At 42.6% G+C, this 17,162-nt stretch overlaps 1 protein-coding gene across 4 annotated transcripts in view; it reads right to left on the bottom strand.

The window, feature by feature from the left end:
* The window catches only part of pvrl2l (PVR cell adhesion molecule related 2 like), a 242,152-nt gene extending 225,334 nt beyond the window's left edge, over positions 1-16,818 (bottom strand). For 2 of the 4 annotated variants that reach the window (XM_020618477.1, XM_020618478.1), the window contains exon 1: positions 16,297-16,812. In XM_020618477.1, the coding sequence (XP_020474133.1) occupies positions 16,297-16,393 (97 nt within the window). In that variant the 5' untranslated portion in view covers positions 16,394-16,812. Of the gene's footprint in view, positions 1-16,296 lie in introns of all 4 variants that reach the window. The other 2 variants (XM_020618476.1, XM_020618475.1) reach the window with 2 other exon arrangements.
* Positions 16,819-17,162: the final 344 nt, after the last annotated feature.

Here is a 17,162-nt window from a genome sequence, read left to right as displayed (position 1 = left end):
TCAGGTGGCGAACAGATTACCTTCTGCCGACACAGTGCGAGATGACCCACTTTCACACACACACACACACACACCATGGGACAACAGTCATGGATACAACACACACAGGCTACTGTACAAACATATGGTCGCACATGTAGAGTGGGAAGCTTCTCACAAGTTAAACCAGTAAGTAGCAAACCAAATGTGTGTTTGCATGTGGCATGTCTATGTGTTCACATCTGTCCCTGTGCACATTTTGGAGGCAGACTTAATTAGTCAAACTTCACATTAATCAAAAAAGACTTACTGACTTTAATCTCACTGATGGGGCGAGGTTCTAATGACACATTTATTGGATTAGTTACCAGCTGCCATCTGTCCCATTTTTGTTTTATTTTATTCTTTGTCCTGCTTTGTTCTAAATATGACGACAGGCTAATTAATTCTGAATGCGAGCGCCATCCTTGTGCAACCTTTCTTTATGTCCATGACCTGTTTAGTGTTGCTCCGAGGCGACTGGAGCAGCTCCTTCCCCTCGGAGCACATGTCCAGCCAAACAGATGGAGCCTTAGCTCATTTGATTTATTAAATGTTGTGATGACAGTGCAGTTTATATTACGTTTGGCTGAGCGAGTCGTGGCAGTCAGGAGGTCAAATAATGTTGATGCTAAAAATTAGACGACTGACATGTACAATCTCATCTCATTTAATTAGCAATCTGTGGCGGCAAATGTTAGCAGCTATCACTTACAGTATGTGTGTTTGTGCGTACTGAAGTCTGGGCAGCAGTGTGTCTACACTCGTCTGTATTATGCTGGCGATAACAGACTGATTAAAGCTCATAATTAATCCATCTGTGGCCGTATATTAGAAAATGACACCCTTCCTTGTCTAAGCAAATGATACCAGAGGTGGGCGGAATGACACATCCATTTGATGTTAATCCACTGGTGGCACCACACTCCTGCCAATTAACTAACTGGTGAACCAGTAAAATAAGACAAAGAGAAGGAAGAGGAGGAGTCCACGGCATTCACTCGTCATCCTGCCCGATGCAGCTGTGGCCACATAGCTCCCATGCCTGTATTTAAAGATCATTTTTATGGCTTTTTCTTTTACTTTATTGGACAGCATGCAGAACCACGAGCCAAAAGCTGGGTACAGGGACAGATGGTGACATGGGATAAAGGTCAGAGTTGAACTGGAAATGTCACATGGTACACAGTATAAAAGTCACTGTATCACAGGACATTTGTTCTTCTTCATTTGGGTGCACAGTTGCCATCTCCGTCCTGTTACTGATCAGTTACCAGTACACAAATGTGCAAAAAAAGGGCAAGCCTAGCCTTCCTATGGAATGGAGGCTCCATATTCAAGCTTAATGATACTTGACTCATCATTTGCCCCCAAATGGGGGAATTAGGCCACGTTGTCATAAATCTGCAGGGTGCCAGACTGTAACAAGCAACATCATTTTAAAAACTCTAACCTAGAATGTACATCCTGTGATTTCATAGATATGTTTCAGTATGCAAACAAACATCAGATACAGGACTACAGATTCACTGATCAGACCCCCCACCCCCCCACACTATTCTTTACTGTCAGTGTTAAAATGTGGTTTTTGTAGCAGTATTGGTAAATATTAAACTGTCAGTTCTAGAGTGTGTGCAGGTATTTTTCTGGCCAAACATTTAGCATTTAGCTGTCCTACTGCTGCAGTTCCCAGCTTTAGCAGTTACATGCATCCAACTCAGTTGGCCATTTCGCTCCGCCTCAACACATCATTTACACATCTGCACAAATGTAAACTGATGATCCCCATCATGCATGCAAACACAAACCCTGCCATTGTCCCCTCACTTCACTGGCAGCAGACAGTGAAAAGAGACAACATGGGAAAACACTTTCAAAAAATCTTTTATCTGTTTTCTGAAAGAAGCGACTGACTGCTTAGCTGTCAGGGGGCCATTGAGTAGTTGTACTGGACTGTGTGTATAGCAGTAACTTCAGTGTGTGGGGCAGACAATCAAGATGCTGAAGGGGCAACGCAGGGATCACTGTCTGTGCACATGCACTTGAGAATGTGCAAGGGTGTGTGGCGAGAAAAATCCACATGTATGATGGCCTTCCATCAGCCACATAAACACACCAGCGGCCACACTCTGGGAATAATACATGAGAGTAAAAGGAAAGAACAAGGCTGCTTGAAGGGCAGGCTCAGCCCCTCACTCTTCAGCATGTTCAAATCCTCTGGTCCTTGCTCGCTCCGCATCATTTCAGGAAGAAAGGATGAGTGGTCACAGAGCACCAACCTCAGTACCCCAATAAAACAGAAAGTGAACCAGGAATAGAGGCAACAGGATGTCAGCATAGCCAGAGCTGTCAGGTCAAACACCAAGTTGACCCAGAGCCCTGAAGTGCCTCAGGTTAAAGCCAGCAAACAGTTCTGTGTCTGTACCACTAGGCTGCATCCAGACTCACTCATACTGGGCTAATTGGCATTTAACCCATCATGCCCACTGCATATTTAGTTCTAACAAGCAATTACAATATGCTCATCTCAAACCAACTGAGTTGTAATGAAGCAATGATAAGCTTGATGCTTCCTTCCAGCCAGACAGAAGACAGCTGGAAAGTTCAAACTCACACACTTTCAAAAAACATTTTTTTAATTCAACATGACAGTTTCACTGCATGGTTCAAATTAGTCTAAAAATACGTTTATGGAACGCAAGCATCTTACATGGCTCACTTTTGACTTCATCGCTCTGTAAGGCACCACTTTCTGGTAAGTACGGTTTAATGAGTAAAAACAAAGTTCATGTTCATTCTCACTGAAAGGGCACAAAGACAATCCCACTGCTCCAATTCTGGAGCAGAACCCAGGGCTCAAGCCACAGTACACAGTCCTGTGTAAACCGCATCTCCCATAGAGCCCGACTGGAATGTGCCGGGACTGCCAGCCATTAAAACAAATGAGGACTGCAGAAGGAAATACTCTAAGCAGACTCAAAGCACCATAGCCGTTTTAATTCGTGAAATTCAAATGAAAAGTATTTTATGATTTTCTCTTCTGAACAGTTGTTACTCTCCAGTTGTATCAGTATGGTGCACTGGGATAATTAACCTTCTTAAACCAGCTGCAGATGGCACAGGATTCATAAGCTGTTGTCAAGAACAAACAAAAATCAAACCCAGAGAACAAATAACAAGCATTGACGCTGGAGAAATTTAGATTTTTTTTAAGTTTCCTGGATTAGAAATATTTGTTTAGCAGCACAATCTCAAACTCTGTGCTTCCTTAATCAAACACAAGTAAGACATTTCTAAGCAGCCTCTGCTTAACTCTGGGTGCCACTCATAATGGCTGTATATCCACTGCGTTGCCATAGTCAATGGGCAGTTTCAAGCCTCTCATGTTATCAGAGTATAAAACTTAATGTATGTAAATGAATGCTGGAAGATGGGAAATCGATTAGGAGCACATGGGATGCTTGAGATTCATTTGACTAGCGGAGTCATGTCAATTGCTTTGTTTTTTGTTTATTTAGGCACAACTTTAGCTTTAGGCTCTACCGCTATCATCCTCTCACTTTCCCTCATTCAGTCCTTCATCCTTTTGACCAGAGTTTCATCCTGTTGATGACACCGAGGCACGAGTGGTGATCCAAACCAGCTTATTAACACGTTCCCCTTCACACTGCCTTTCATAGTGAAAAGTGCCTGACTCAGTTGATTCACTTCCAAATCTATTTAACTTTTTAGTTCAGACACGATGGCTTTGTACATTAGCAGTCAGAAATCTAGACGTTTATAGCAGAGTCGAGGGAAATGGCATGCTGGGAAGAGAAGAGGACACACATGAAAGAGCAGGCGCGTATCTCATTAGCACCTTTTTCTCTCCGTCCAGCTAACTGGGCAGCCAGTCTGCCACAGTCAGGACGCCCGCATGGTGGGAAACAAGAACAGTTGAAGCATTTTGCTTCCAACCTCAGATGCATCCCTGGGGATTAAGAAATCATCCGCACATTGTGAAAAGCCCAACACCAGGAAATAGACTCGGGGAGGAGGGAGCGGAGAGGTCAGAGGCCTGGCCGCACAAGTCATTTTCTATTTTCCAATCCTAAAACCTTAGTTAATGGAGTTTTCTGAGGTAAGCACAAATACCAAGTGGGAGGGGATGTGTTGCTGCTGGCGGCTCAGTGGAATTCACCTTTGGAGCCATGAACTAAAGAGCCGACTGAAATGCTGTGGTTTTAATGACTGAAAGTGTTACTCGACAGTACGACTATAATAGTGCTGCGGATAAAGATGCCTGCAATACCTCACAAACAACCACACAATACTTTTTATAACTCTAGAAAATTAATAAGTACAGTAGATTACACCAAAGAAAGACTTAAAGTTTAAACTGATACATTTTAGCCAAACTAGTCGTAAGTGCATGGCTCGTGAATTTTAACTATCGTTTACTTAATGAACAGTGCGACTCTGTTTTGACTTGTGTTGCTGTTAAGGAAAAAAACTGAATTTCCTTTATAATAATATACAACCAACAGTGAGTGAGAAATAAAGAGATTTGAGAATGGAGACGTCTTCAGGTTTGATTTATTTCTGCAGAAAGGAGTTGTCTACAACAGCACACCAGGATGCATGTTACAGAGACTCAAAGGATAAACAAGAATCACTTCAATATAAGGCAGAAGATAACGTCACACAAAAGGAGGGTACACTGAGAACAATTGTGCTTCTGTGTTCAAAGAGTTTCTAATTGGCAAAACACTGAGGTTCACATGAGATACTTTCAAGGTCTGCGGATGTTACAGTTGCTTCTTCCAGCAAACAAAGATACCTTAGGCATTCAGTGATTCAGCAGAAAACCAAGTTCACTTGTCCAGTGTGTGAAAGGTTACCACAGTTAGTTACCACAATCGTTAGCAGACTATACTTTAATATGTAAATCAACAATATAAATGGATATACTTAAAAATGCCATTACACTTGCATACCAGCAGCCAAAAACTGCTGCATGTCACCATTTGAAGTATTGAGGCTTTTTACTTTTTAATTCCAGGATCTTAGACACAGGGTACACCCTCAGGACCTGTTCAGGGTGTGCACTGCCACTCACCCAGTGCATGCTGGGATCGGCTCCAGCCCCCTCGGCCCTGATCAGGGTGAGTGGTTTAGAAAACGGATGGCTGGATATTCTAGTTTCAGTGTGGCAGGCAGATTAGCAGATTATTACAATAATTGCCACGCTCATAATTACAGTTACTCCTTTTGTTCGACAGCTACAGTTTTCCCATTGTTGCTGATCCAATCTAATGTTACTTGTCAAACAGAGTTTCAGTTTTAGACACTGCTCTGTGGTTTTAGCCCTTTATAAAAAGGTAGGTTTCTGCACTAGTACAGAGACATGACAGGCTTCTAACATTTACCTCAATGATATCTCATTTTTAAACCCTATAAAATATCATTTCAAGCACTTCCTGGCACATCAGAGCAGCTCGGGTTAACATCAGTGTTGTGATGACTGTCATGTAAATGAACCACTGGAGACAACTTCATGTCAATGACTTCTTGGGTTTTGACATGTGAGCTACTGTATTTAATTCCCATGGCACTTAGGTTTGATCTGTTTCCAGTATTTCAGAGAAATGAGAAGCCACATCTCCATTACATTGTGTGGACTAGTTCTTGTCGGATGCTGTTGTTGTGAGGACATTTTAGCCAGTTTACATACTTGGTTTAGCGTTAAAATTTGATTTTATTCATGTTACAATCAGGTTTATGGTTAAAACATGATTTTATTCATGTTACAATCAGGTTTAGGGTAAATAAAGCTGGTGAATGCATCATGTCAAGTGTCCTCACAGCTACAAAAACACGGGACTGTCTGTCACACTGACTCACATCACACAGTCCACTGTGGCTGTATCACTGCAGCTAACAGACGGAGCTTGTCAAAAGCACCGTCTCTCACAGCAACATGCTTTTCAACTGTATGTGCATACCCATCCCAGTAAAATGCTGCATACAGGACCTGTTTATTCTTGCAAAATTGCTCATGATTACACTACTGAGGCTTATTCCAAGAAACTGAATCATCTTAATCACTGATCACAAAAACGCAATAAACACAGACTTTTGTTTTGGTAATATTTGTGCAGAGAAAACCGACTTCTAACCTCACAGTGCTGACAATAACACAATGGTTACGAGGATGACAGATGTTCAGCAGTCGCTATTTACAACCGGTAGCCTCACTAATCTGTTTTGCACTTTCATTTGGTCTAATGTAAAAGAACCTGGACAAGAGCCTCTCCTACAAAACCCCCAGCCAAGATGCTTCTGGCAGACTGACAGGTAAGAGTATGCATCAAAAGCAGCAGGGAGGAGAAATAATGAAATGAGCTGTGAGAAGAAAGCCCACAGGGCCTATGGAAGAGCACCAGCCAATATCTCAAGTCATTTGACAATGATATAGTATTAAAGAGGAAACTAGAAAATCCTGCCTTTGAAAGAATTGTTATTCTATCATGCAATGAAAATCTGTGGTTGTCAAAGACCCCATGTCTGGAGCCATCTGGAATACTGAACAGTTTCACGTCAAAAGAACATCAACCTTCCATGTCAAAAAAGCTCAATTTTGGATTCATAGTAAAAAACCCACTCAAAGTGGGTGAATAGAGAGGTGATCCCAGCTTTGGATTGGAGACGGGAGAGTCAGGATTTTAGGGAAGTAGCACTGTAGGTTGTCAGGGTAGAGAAGAAAGGGAGAAAGAAAACCTTGGGCTGCAGCTGTCATGGTGATCTCTATCTCAATCAACAGCTGAATTAGTGAAGGACATGTAAGCAATTAATCAGGTTTAACAGCAGCCGCCAGGAAGATTTTGGGGGGGTTAAACCTGTCTGCACATCTGTGTTTGTGCACTGTTTGCATGTGAGCTAACTTAATGGTAATTTAAGAGTAAATGAGGCCAGAATGATTCAGATATGTAGAATACTGCCATGTTAAAGAGATGGTGTTACGGCTGTTTTGATATTAATCTGACACTAGATGTTTAGATCGCTCTTCATCCGTCCTTACAAACAGCCAAGATTCCTTTCCATCTTGTTTTAGAAGTTATTGACATAAAATGTAAATTATTTATGAGCACCTCTTCCGGACGGAGGTGATGACTTATGTTCACCCCCAGCCAAATCAGAACAGGACCTAATGAATAATACAGGTACGGTCGATCTTTACCTTGAATTATAATTGCAGCTGAAAGTGCCGGACAGTACATAGAAACAGATGAAGCAGAGTCTGGTCCTGAAGGGAAAGCAGAGGAACCTGCTGCAGCAAACTGGAGATGAGCCATTTTTAATTAGGTTTGAATCATTTGGTCAGGTTTCGTGATATTCACCTCTGGAACAGCTTTCTGCCACATAAGGAGAACTGTTCATAGCTTGGTCTGTGGAGTACAGTTCTCTAAAGTATAAACTAATAGTTGCAAAGTCCGACTTTTATTGTAGTTTGTGAATTGTATTAATGTGCCAGAAATAAAGGTTTTCATATCAGTCCGCACACATTGACCTTTCACAAACCCAGAGGATATTCCAGTGTCTCTGACCGAAGGCCGACAGGAGCCCATTTCCCACTGTCATTACAAACAGAGAAGACTCGCACCAGGCTGCTTCCTGTCAGTCACCTGACGCCCACAGGAAGACACAAAGTCTCTGCCGGAAGGAAAAGAAAAAAATGCAACCTGACAAAGTTAATTGTCAGATCCATGTCTTTTTTACATGCGGCTGCTTTGTCTACCAGGACAGCCGTTCATTTCAAGGCAGGTTTGAAATAACCACCAAGCTTGTTTATCTTTTTAAAAATGATATAATTACATATGACACGCATTGCTGAATGATTGGTGGGAACATACACTAGAAAGAGGCAGTGGTAAATGAGCTGTAACTCTAAATGACACTGGTATTCTCTTTTAATGTGCATGTGACTGGCATAAAGATGTGCTCCTGTGTGAACAGGGGAAGGAGGAGAGATGTTAGCTTGCGTTATGCAAATGAGAAACAACAGAAGAGGCGCCGTCTATCAAAGTGATCGCCCTTGACATGCACATGCACAGCACACAGAGGCAATGCGATCCATTTAAATGATGGTATGGAAGGAGTCAAGAAGCGAACAAAGGTGCAAGGAGTGACTGACTGTTACCGCACACATCCTCTCTTTGGCTCTGTTACGTTTTAACATTTTATCAATACAGAGAGTCTAGCTAGCTGCTGACCTGCACAACTTGTTGCTAACAGTCTCCAGGCTACACAAAGCAGGACAGTTATTTATGGATGGGGAAGCAGAGATAAATCGATGCTCTCTATTCTCTCCCTGCTCCATTTGCATTTCTTTAGAGAGGTGTTGACTCCAGAAAGACTAAGATTCTCCACCTTCCATTCTTTGTTTCACTGAGTGTTATGAAACTCAGATAAGGTAGAGCTGAAATGTTTGAGTTTGGGGAGGTTCAAAGAGGAAGCCAAAAAGCTGTCAGCACAGCAGTAAAGAGATATTATATTGCATGACTACTAAAGATTTGTGAAGAAGCAGGGAGGAGTAACGGGCATCTTGACGACGAGTGACAGTCTGGCATCTCTGACCTGTTCATCCCCGGGATTAAAAAGGTTTCACTTTCCAACCGGTCTCCTCAAACAGAACAGGATATGACTGAAACTGAATGATGACAGCTGACGATAATATTTAGGAGCAGTTACACAACATTCAATGTCTTATGGCTGCAATTTCACAGCAAACTGTTAGTATTTAGGGCCAGTAACAGGAAGTTGTGCTGTGAGGCTCAAAGTGAGGTTAACAGGTTACCTCAACCACGACCTACTGAACCTGGATTTACTTTCTTATATGGGGTAATAAATTTAAGAATGTGCCAGGTCCTGCAAAGCTGTGTGAGCAGCCAAGTGCCAAGTCTTAACTGATTAAATCAGACTGGTTTTTGATTTTAAAAAATGTTTATTTAAAGAGACTGACCACATCACCTCTCACACAAAAGCCACATGCGCATCTTTGTGACAGCATGGCATTTAAAGAAGTGAAATAGAAAAAAAAAACCACCTTTATTTAATGTAATCTGATATAGTAGTAGTGCTGCATTAAAGCCTACTTCCTCCTATGAAGCTGATCATGTTTAGTTTTTGTTACGACTTTGCCACAGAGGAGATTTTTTTTTTGTTGAGATGATGTTGTGGTATTTCATTGTATTCAGCCGAGAGATGTTTCCAGTATTTTGTCCACAAACCCAAACGGTACGGAGCCAAAAAAAATTTAATATTAATTTAATTTAATCGACTGCACAGTGATGGAATAAGTTCTCAGATCCCATAAGTAGCAATACAATAAAAAAAAAATGCTGTTACAAAGTATTAGCACCAAAACAAAGTACTTAAACTACACAATGTACATTTATCATTAATGTACATCACATTATTGGATCAGAATTATTGATACATTGTGTTCATCGTATTTAATGTTGCAGTGGGTAAAAGGGAAGCTAGTTTTAACAGGCTTCTTGCTTATAATTTGAATTACTTGACATACTGCTGGGTAGCTTGTGAATGTTCCGCCAAATTACACTGTAATTTGTATTAATATGGTTTTTAGTAACTATTAACTGAGGCTGTAAAATAATGTAGTGGAGTAAAAAGTACAATAACTGCCTCTAAAATTTAGTGAACTCAATGTATGAAGTAGAACAAAATGAAAATACTCAAGTTGGGATACCTCAAAATTGTACTTGAGTAAATGTACTTAGTTACTTCCCACCACTGCAGGTACATGGACAGAGTAGTGCTAACAGGTAGTTACAAGCCTAAAGAGCAAAGTAGCTTGTGACTGCATCTTATTAATGCAGCTGACATTTTAAACAGCCAGTGCTAATTATCATCCTGCTCCGCTTCCTTTTCACTTAGCACCTGATGGGATTTACTTCAGTTACCACTGATGCAAGTAATGTTCTTTAAGCAACTTTTATTATGGCCAGCATGACAAAATTTGGTTAAATACTGCACAAAATTTTAGCAGGGCTGTCTCCTTCAATTCCTTCTCTAAAAAAAAAAAAAAAAACAGGCTAAAAGCTCGATAATGATACAAGAGAAGCAAACAATGCTGCGGCGCTTATTAATTGCCCACATGGGTACAATGGAAATGTCACACAGTCGCATCACAGCCTGACCCACCACTGCACTCCCACACAGACGGTGAAAGCAATTTCCATTTTGTCACCGGCGGACTATATCTGGAGAGGAAACAATGACTGAACAGGAGAGGAGGAACGCCGAGGTCTGTGAAACGGATGAGCTCAGAGCAGCCTGGGAGATAAAGCAGGGACGATTGTCTAAACATTTTCACACATTTGAATTTCCCCCTTCTAACTGGGTGGAAGCTTTCTTTACTCTGCATAGCTGTAAAAGTCAAACTAGGGGACATGGCAGTGATCATTAATGTGCGTATGGGAGAGAATTGTGTGTGATCTGCAAAGCCATTCATGATGCAGTGAAAGCTGACTGGACCCTGAATGCCGGAAGCAAAATCCTTCCTCCAAGCATTGTGATTCATGGCACCGCTCCTACTGCCACGCTCCGTAATCCCTCTTTCACCGACACCTGTTTGCTGAAGAATCACTAAAGAGAGCCAAGGTGTTAGCCATGATATGGTTTATTTCTAGAAATGTGAGCTGCAATTTGCTTAGTAACAGGTTTCCTCAGAAGTGGAATGAAAAAAAGAAAAAATGCTGACCAAGTGCAGACATGCTTGCCGGGTCTTGGCAGACACTTTGATGAATTAAACCCCGCTTTGCAGATTCTCAGAAAGCTGAGCTGAGATGGAGCTTCTTACGGAAACCCAGAGTCCAACTCTTCCCCCTAATTACAGCTAGTGTCCTTAAAAGGTCCACATAAAGACACTAACTGCGCATGGTTGCAAGATAAAAGGATGTGACATTCTGTCGTTAACAAAAACTGTACCCATGACAACCGGTTCAAACTTTCCACAAGTGACATACAAGCCAAACTCTAGCCCTGACCGTGAGGACCGCCGTGAGCATCCAAACTATTTCTATGAATGTACAAAAACAAACAGCCTTTTGCAAGAACCTGCAATACAAAGTGAGGAGTCCGTCTCCAGCTTGCAAAGAATTGTGGGAAGTCATTAACATTTAAATCTCTGATCAATAACAAAACCCAGCAGCAAAAACTATTATGAGAAACAAACAATGCAGATAAACAATGTGAAGCAGCAACAGGTGTCGACTAATCGGTGAAAAGGCTGTAATTAAGAGGACAAGTCCTTCTCTCATAGCAGCAGGACTTTGTGCTTTTCTGGGTGAGAATCACCATCACACACACGGCAGCCCAAACAATGACAAACAAATTGGTTGAAACACCAACAGCCCTCAGCATTACTGCGCAGTTTGGGTTGATGTGAGTCATTAATGAGCTCTCAGTGTGCATCAATGGTCTGTTCTCCAGGGGATGATTACCACGCCATGCCTCACCAGGAAAAGTCATTGACATTTGAGTCCAATGCTAATGTGCCTTAAACTGCAGGTTGGGCCAAACTGCAGGAAGCAAAACAGCTCATTCCTGGTCCCCAACATGACAGCGGCTTTTTTTAATGCAGCACATTCTGCAAGGACGACTTACCGTACCTCCTACCCTGGCTTTTTCTCATCTTACTGCAAATTTGTGTCTTTAAAACAAACTTTTTGGGAAAGTGTCTTATAAACAGAGTTCCTTGCAAAAGAAGCTGTAGAAAGAAATTCTTGATAAAAAGATATAGTGCTATGTTATGTATTTACAAAACTGTTCAAATAATTGTTTAATCTGTTTGACCTTTGTAAAGATTTGACATGTGGACATGGAATGCTGTGAGAGGTGCAGAGAGACTCAGAACAACAGGAAGTCATGCAGATATACACTGAGATGACTAAACTGTCTGCACGAGAATAGTTTGTGGGTGTAAGGTCTGATTGTCTTGGCTTCAGATTATCAACATTTATCAACAGAGGAAATTCTAGGATTGACATTATAATCTGCATTAGCAAATATATCTACAAGTTTACTTTAGTATAATATGCTTTATGATTTACTTTTGCTTTAACCAGTTCACTTGTCTTTAAGAATATAGGAGACATGTGTAAGGCTGTAAGAGTAGACAGGAAACCACATTACAGGAAGTAGACCACGGTTGCATTGCAAAGCTGGCGCTTTTCCTAAATCTGCAGACAACAACTAACTGTTTATAAAGACGTATGTAGGAGGGTAATGTCTAGGTCGAAAGGTCAGGATATGTTGCACTGAGAATGTCACAGATCAAAATCTGCCCGGCGACAAGATCACCAAATGAGGGGTCAAAATGAGGTCAAGAAACCAACCAAGGAACGAGGATGAAGGACAACGCGGATGACGTCAGATCATTTTCATGACTCTTATTATAAATTCTCTATGCAGAGGAAACTCGTGGTTCCGGCTTCCTGCAGCAGCTATGCACTATACTTCTGTGTGATAGGGCTTCAGAAAGAGACGGAATCCAGAGCTCTGTATTGCTTTTCTTGATTATTTTTTCTTAAATATTGATTGTAATAAATATCTCAAAGGACAGATTTGTCTTTGAGCATTCTTCATAAAAGGATACGCAGGACTGGTTTAGTCCAACAAAGCCCATAAACAATACTTTTTACAAAAGTACATCATTAAGCCCATATGTTAGGATCTTGAGAAGCAAACAGCTGCTCAGCATCATCACTGGTATTTCACCTTAGATGACATCTATGACCAACTCAATGCAACAATGACAACCCCTCCCTCGATCCTACGGCTGACACACCAAGCCGATGGTCGACCGTCTGTTAGGGCTCGTCCTCCCGATAGGTCCTACACCGTTAGCACCAGTCCGTCCCCGTCACTGGCTTTTCTGCCGTCGGCCCTCGTTGCTAAGAGAAAGACACTTAGTGGCTGTTGAGCTTTCAGAGTCCGTGCACGGTTCAGGAATGCTCCTTCAACCTGTCGCTGAGGTTGAAGGGGACTTATTTCTGTCACACAGGTGCAAAACGTACATGCTAGTCAGCTGTTGGCTATGGCCTGTGCGGATGTTCAGGTGCCACTTTTTCAACCCTACTGGCCCAAACAAGGCTGACGTGAGCCAATGCAGAGGTTGGTCTTTGTCACTTCTAGCTCTTTCATATCTGCTTGGTGCGTTTCTGCCCCTACACACACACACACACACACACACACACACACACACACACACACACACACACACACAATCACTTCTCCTGCAACACTCCTTGACATTTAGTCTCTGCCAGCAGCCACAGCGGGGCGGGAGCCTCTGCACCGCAGTGAGTTGAGACTCCACGACACTTCCAACCCTAGGATCAGGTGGTCGCTGTTCTGGGTTAAAAACAGGATTTCCACCCTTTTCTGCATCAAGGAAAATTATTCAACTAAAATTGCAAAGAAAAAAATTTAAACAACGGTGCTCGTGCACGTGGACGTCTCAAGTGGGCAGCTCTAGCGGTACCAAGGCTGTCGACTGCTTCTGAAGCTGCTTCCTCTGCACTGGTTCACAAATGGAGGAACCCTATCAGAGCTCTGTACCGAAGGCTGCTGCAGTGGACGCTCAAAAATACAAACAAACAGCAAAACGGGGCAGCGCATGGTAGAAGATGAGTCATTAATAACAGCTCTCCGTAATCAGGCTGTGTTGCTCTGAAGGTGATAATCATCGGCCGCTTGCTCTCCAAGTGATAAGCTAATCAGCCCTTCCTCTGCACCGAGCCGTCGGGGGGACTCATCATCAGTGACATTTCAGCGCAGGCTCGGGCACAGAGACGAGCATGAGGGGACACCTGAAGTGACTCAATTACCACTGCCTGGAATGGTATGCTCTCAACTCTACTTCACCTGTTTTATACATGGTTCTATCATCATAATGAAAAAGTTTCACTAGTGCTGTTTACCCCCTTTGAGTTTATTTCCATATAGTTTAAAACAGTGAGCATCAGTCTTTACTTACATCGTTTCATATCCCAGGACAGTCGTGGAAAGCCAAGCTTGTACTTTGTCATTCAGGGTCACTAACTCACAGGACAAGTAGGAGCGATACGAGTGTGAAAACGTTTCCTCCAAGACAGTTCTTACTGCATGTTCAAATTAATTCAACCTGTGGGATTGTGTCACAATCTGACAGTGTTTTAACAATACAGGCCTGATGTAGCAGAGTCTCAGCCGAGCATCCGTCATCCTCACTCCAACCTGCGTCCCCTGGCTTACACCACTGATCTCGAGCACCATAATCCTTGTTTTTTTTGTGCTACTGCACTGAGGTTTCCCATTCTTATGGCTTACGTTGCCCTAAATATGCACGAGCACAAAGAAAATCATTACAAAGCAGATTCCAATCAAGGTTAAATCCTCTTGTCCACATAAAAAAAACCACAGTACACCTATTATGCAATAAAATACTACAGTACAATGCGAAACAGGCTCTGTGGCTCATGGCCTTGAAATAACTTGCCCTCCCATTTGGTTTAATCTCAGAGACATGTCTCCAAGACATGTCAGTGTACCAGACCACATATCTTCAGGCTCCATAATGACCCATCTTCTGTTCCCTTGGAGGCAATTTGGGGACAGCTCTGACAGATGATACTAGTTAACACCCAGGTGAAAACAACAGGCTGACAGACTCGTGCCGACAGATTTTTATGCCGATCACTGTTGCCTGACAGCCTGCTGTTATGAATCTTGTAGCTGGTCCCAGTTGTTGGGGGGGGGCTTCTAAAGTCTGTTTCTGGTGGGAGGTGGTGCACATCTGCCTTACTCAGCTGTGCGTTTTACAGGTGTTATTATAGTTTGTGGTTATTTCCATATCTATCACTGAAATATTTATACAAGAACATAAAGTGTCACTATAACCAGTAGCACATTTGATAGCTTGTTTTATTTGTTTATTATTTGCACAATATTCCAGGTATCTCAGTAATGTGTTTATGGCTTCAATGGCACTCAACAGAAACCCTTCAAAGGTTCCTATCACTGTAAAGAACAGTGGCATTACTGGCTTGTAGTGCTGCAGCAGAGATCCTGTGTACATTGTGCAGTCTGTTAGTAAACATTTTGCATTTTTACTCCAAGTATTGCCGTTATACTCGGTGTCTTGCATCAGTTGACACCAAGTTTACAGTATAGTTCAACTGCTATGTGTAGTCTGATACCATCAGCACTGGTTTATCAGATGCTTCTGTCAGTGTGCAGTGGCAGATACGTAAATTGCAGCAATTTCTTTTTGACTCACATCAGGTTTAATGTGTTTTATTGGTAATGATTATTAATGCACCATCAATGTTGTTACAGCTGCTGCCAGCAGTTTGTTCAACTTTAAAATAGGAATTCTAAAATGTAGCACAGCGTTACTGACTTTAAAGGATGTTGAGTTTGTGTACCCAGTTGTTTTTAACAGCTTTTTAACAAGGATATCAACATTTTTCTCTTAAAATCATAAAGATCAGGTTCTGTAACTTGTCATAACTATTTTATCTCCCAACAAACATGCATACTCTGTTTACATACACAAAATAGTTTTCTAATGCTATATTTCTCTACCTTGTGCATTTTATTATAAAGTTACTTAAGTGTTTATTCATTGACGGCTCTTGACAAAGCAGCACTCATTGTTGAAGGGCCACCTGAAGAGCTGGGACCAAGACCGTACTTGGCATCACCACCCTGTTGCTCTGCACAATGAGAACCAAATTCTGCAGACATTCTAGTGGTTAGTAATCAGAGCAGTGGCTATGATTGCACCACATTCCCCTAACACACTTTACAGGTAAATACCGATTACAGGTCAGCCGTAGTGGAAGGGTTTGTAGACGCTCAGAGAGGATTAGGTTCCATGAACAGTCACCTGCCATCTGAAGCAGTGAGGAATTAGGACAAGCCACCCAAACCAAACAGAGCCACACCTCGCGTACCATGGCGTATAAAAAATACACACACACACACACACTGAGAGAGAGAGTGAGAGAGAGAGAGAGAGATCTGACCGAGAGCTTCGACAATAAACTTTTACAACAGGTCACACCAAAGAGTATCCAAAGAGGACACAGAGCCGTGACACAGTGAAACATGCAGCACTCCCAGAACGCCCCAGCTGCGGCTCGAAGTGCCGACGCTGGCCCATCGGGGCGCACGGGGCTGATAAGGGGGGACTGGATATTTGACACAGCTCGGGTCGTTCCGTCTTACCTTGGGTTATGAGAATGATCGCCACTGCCACCAGCCAAGTGTTTCTCATCGGAGAGAGCGGCCAGCGCGCTGCGTAATCTCTCGCCATTCTAAACATGACAGAAGGTGGAAGTAATTATCCACAACACCGCTGTGTGGGTCAAACGGACTCCAAATTATTCCTCCTACGTTCAGCCAAGAAACTTCGAGTTCAGTTCAGACCACCTGGGTTGAAATCAGCCAAGCTGTGGTTTCTCTTTCAACGTGTGTGCGGAGCTCTCTGCTGTCTGGACTGTGTTTAGTTTGCAGCTTTCTCGCTCCTCTTGAATCTGTTACGAGTCTTAACCCCTCCCCGTGTGGGCCGGCCGCAGATTGGACAGGTAGCCCGCGGCTGCTTGTGTGTGGTGCTGCGTCTTGGCCACGGCGAGCGGAGCGAAATGGCAACAAAGTGTGTGTGAGAGTCGCTGGAGCTCCGTGTGTGTGATGCGAAGAGCTGAGTGGGGAATATCAGAGTGATGTCAGCAGAGCGTCACCAAGAGGACTTCAGCCGTAATACTGTAGCCTCACCGCCTCAGCTCCAGACTGGGCTTTAAGGGCCATAACCACTGAAGGGACGCACGCGTGTGCTCAGGGTGTGCTCTCTCCCCTGAGACCTGCCCCTCGTTTGTGTGTTAATGTGCGCGTTTCTGGGTGTGTCAAGTCACATTTTATTTATACAGCCCAATATCACAAATTTGCCTTCAGTAGCTCCAGAGGGTGTGTGTGATAAAATAAGAATAAAAATAGTTCCAGCATGCCCTTTAACATATCTACCGATACCGGTTCCAGTCTGATATGTTTACTTACGTTTTGATTAAATATCCACCTGAGACTTTTGAACAGCAGCA

Source organism: Monopterus albus, unplaced genomic scaffold (genome assembly GCF_001952655.1).
Source record: "Monopterus albus unplaced genomic scaffold, M_albus_1.0 scaffold206.1, whole genome shotgun sequence".
Lineage (NCBI taxonomy): Eukaryota > Metazoa > Chordata > Actinopteri > Synbranchiformes > Synbranchidae > Monopterus > Monopterus albus.
This window is presented reverse-complemented; position numbering and strand designations above follow the sequence as displayed.